Raw genomic sequence first — 3,415 nt, forward strand, 5'->3', positions numbered from 1 at the left:
CTACATGGTACTTCCTTACATGACAGAAGGAACACCAAATCCATACGGGATTTACTCAGTACCCCACAACCAGGGTATGGGGGTAGGAAGCCATGTAGAACAACAGTTGCAGGATATCAGGTCCTTACTCAGCAAGGTTCTAGGGTTACCACGTCCCATGGAGGTAGCAACCCCGGAGTGCTATGCGGATTCCCCCTTCGTGGACAGCATTGCCCTTGTCAGCATGTCAAAGGGGTTCACCACACCAACAATGACGTTGTATGATGGAACAGAGGATCTGCTGAAGCACATCAACCAGTACAAATAGAAAATGATGGTCGTTACAGCAACAGGGCCTGAAAAAGAGGCATGTATGTGCAAAGGATTCGGTTCCACCTTGTCAGGAGCCGCACTCCAGTGGTTCATTAACCTTCCCAACAAGTCCATTTCCAGCCTTCGCAGGTTAGTAAACGTTTTCAATCGCCATTCAAGCGATCGCAAGCCAGAAAAATTATCCAGTGATCTATACCGGATCGTCCAGAGGTTCGAGCAGTCCACCGGGGATTATCTCGCCAGATTCAATGTGGAAAAAATATCTATCCCTAGGTGCGACGCTACAACGACAGTCAACGCCTTCAAAAGGGGACTGCATCGCGACTCTGATTTGTACAAGGATCTCACCAAGCATCCATGTGCCACCTTTGAGGAAGTCAAGCAGATGGCAGAGGCTACTTATCGCCTAGAGGAGGATGAGGATAGAAGGGACCTCTATAGAACAGAGGCATCCAGCATAAAAATCACAATAGAGAAAACGAATGAAAGAGCCAAACCCTACAGCAAGAGCACATTGAACAAAGTCTCAGGAAAAACAGAGAGCACCGAGGCTCCACCTAAGCTCAGCGAGTATGGGTTCACCACGGGATTTGTTAGGGTAATGAAGGCAATCAGGGAGCTAGGGCAGAGGGCCAGATGGCCCAAGAAGCCTACTCCCAGGGAGAACGACAGAAGAGATGCCAGCAAAAGGTGTGAATACCACAACGATATTGGCCACAATACAGAAGATTGTGTAGTACTACCAAAGGAAGTAAAGCACCTCTACAGTGCTGGATGCTTGGATCACCTGCTCCCCAAGGGGACGAAATCTGGAAAGGTCAATACTGCTGACCAGACCCAACCATCCCCACCTCCACCTTACTTAAAGGTAGTGAACGTCATCACAGGTGGATCGGAGATATGTGGTCTCACTTATTCAGCAGAAAAGCGCTATGTAACCGAGACTAAAGGAGATAAGTCAGAGTTCTCCCTCAGGGTCAGCAGACAGGATCTACTAGCAATCTCATTCGACGAGGCAGACGTACCTGATGAGGCAGAACACCACCATGACGCCTTGATCATTACCCTTTCCATAAGGAATTGCCTTGTTAAAAAGATATTGGTAGATACAGGAAGCTCTGTGAACCTGATAATGCTGAAAACCTTGAAGAACATGGGGTTCAGCGAGAAAGACTTGGTGAAGAAGGCAGTACCCTTGGTAGGTTTCAGCGGAGAAACTAAACAGTCCCTTGGAGAAATAGTGGTACCTACCTTTGTAGGGGGTATGAACAAACAGGTGCGGTACTTGGTCATTGATGGTCTGTCAACTTATAACGTGATACTTGGAAGGCCTTGGATCCATGAAATGAAAGCGGTACCATCAACGTACCATCAGAGCCTGAAGTTCCCTACGCTCTGAAACCCACCGCAGCTGGTCCAAAGCATAGCAATTACAGAAACTGTGCGTCCAGAGGGAGTATATCGCACCTCCCGGGAGGAACTCGACGAAGTAATTACTCGGACCCACGTTTCCAAAGCAAGAACGATCTTTGGTAGGAGCTGATCGTGCAGGTAACATCCGTGAGCAGATAATTGAATTTATACGTACTAACATGGATTATTTCGCCTGGTCCCATAGCGATATGATTGACATAGATCCAAGTGTAATTACACACCGGTTAAATGTAGACCCCAGCTTTCCTCCAGTCCAGCAGAAAAGGCGGAAATTTGTTCCTGAAAGGAACGAGGTGATAAACCCGGAGGTAGACAACCTCGTGGCAGCAAGCAAGATCAGGTAAGTTAACTACCCAGAATGGCTCTCGAATTTTGTGGTTGTACCCAAGAAGAACAACAAGTGGAGAGTATGTGTCGATTTCACAGATCTTAACAAAGCTTGCCCAAAAGACCCGTTCCCCCTGCCGCACATTGATTCCATGGTAGACGCTACGACGCAGGCATGAGCTACTTACCTTCCTTGACGCCCGGAGTGGGTACCACCGGATAAAAATGGACCCTAAGGATCGGAGAAAACGGACCTTCAGATCCGACAGAGGCTTGTACTGCTACAATGTGATGCCCTTTGGCCTCAAGAATGCTGGTTCCACCTATCAGCGCCTGGTGAACAGAATGTTCAAGGAGTAGATAGGGAGAACAATGGAAGTCTATATTGACAATATGGTAGTCAAATCCGAGAAGGCAGAACAACATATGTCCCACCTGGAGAATACCTTCTCGATCCTCAGAAAATACCATATGAAGCTAACTCCCTGAAATGCACTTTTGGAGTCTCCTCTGGGAAATTCCTGGGGTATTTGGTGACGCGGAGAGGGATAGAGGCCAGCACGGAGCAAATCAAAGCAGTATTTCAATTAGAATCTCCTCAGAAGCCAAAGGACATACAGAGGCTCACAGGTCGGGTAGCAGCCCTAAATCGGTTCATATCAAGGTCCTCAGACAGGTGTCAATTGTTCTATGACATCCTGAGGAAGAGCCAGAAGTTTGAGTGGACGCAGGACCATGAAAAGGCGTTTGGGGAGCTCAAGCAGTACCTAAGCACCCCTCCTCTTCTCCCCAAGCCAGAACAGGGAGAACCGATGTACTTGTATCTATCAGTGATAGAGGAGGCTGTAAGTGTTGTACTGGTACGAGAGCACGAAGGTATGCAAAACCAGTATACTATATAAGCAAGTCTCTGTTACCTGCAGAGACCAGGTACACATCTCTAGAAAAACTCGTTTTAGCACTTGTTACTGCTTCGTACAAATTGCGTCCCTATTTTGAGTCACATACAATTTCAGTCGTAACCAACTACCCCCTGAGAACCATAATGAGGAAACCCGAACTGTCAGGGAGAATGGTTAAGTGGTCTGTCCACCTGAGTGGGTACGACCTAAAATTTGAACCCCGAACAGCCATAAAGTCCCAAGCCCTAGCTGACTTTGTGTCAGACTTTAGTCCCACACTTCAAGAACAAGCCGACGGTAAAATCTTGACCCTAAGTGAGGCCAAAGGGGAGCAGGTATGGGAGTTACATGTTGATGGGGCATCCAATACGAAAGGAGTAGGGGTAGGGCTGGTCCTGAAATCACCTCAGGGGGAACAGATAATACAGGCAGTACGGTGC

The 3,415-nt window shown here is 47.8% G+C and overlaps 1 protein-coding gene across 1 annotated transcript; it reads left to right on the forward strand.

The window, feature by feature from the left end:
• The first annotated feature begins 310 nt into the window (after window positions 1-310).
• Window positions 311-1,711, forward strand: LOC141618147 (uncharacterized). The gene has a single exon (XM_074435254.1). It carries the CDS (start codon window positions 311-313, stop codon window positions 1,709-1,711), a length of 1,401 nt encoding a protein of 466 aa, XP_074291355.1.
• Window positions 1,712-3,415: the final 1,704 nt, after the last annotated feature.

Source organism: Silene latifolia, chromosome X (genome assembly GCF_048544455.1).
Source record: "Silene latifolia isolate original U9 population chromosome X, ASM4854445v1, whole genome shotgun sequence".
Lineage (NCBI taxonomy): Eukaryota > Viridiplantae > Streptophyta > Magnoliopsida > Caryophyllales > Caryophyllaceae > Silene > Silene latifolia.

Excerpts from the sequence above, each read along its gene's own strand:
- LOC141618147 (XM_074435254.1), top strand. The coding sequence starts at position 311 with ATGATGGTCGTTACAGCAACAGGGCCTGAAAAAGAGGCATGTATGTGC.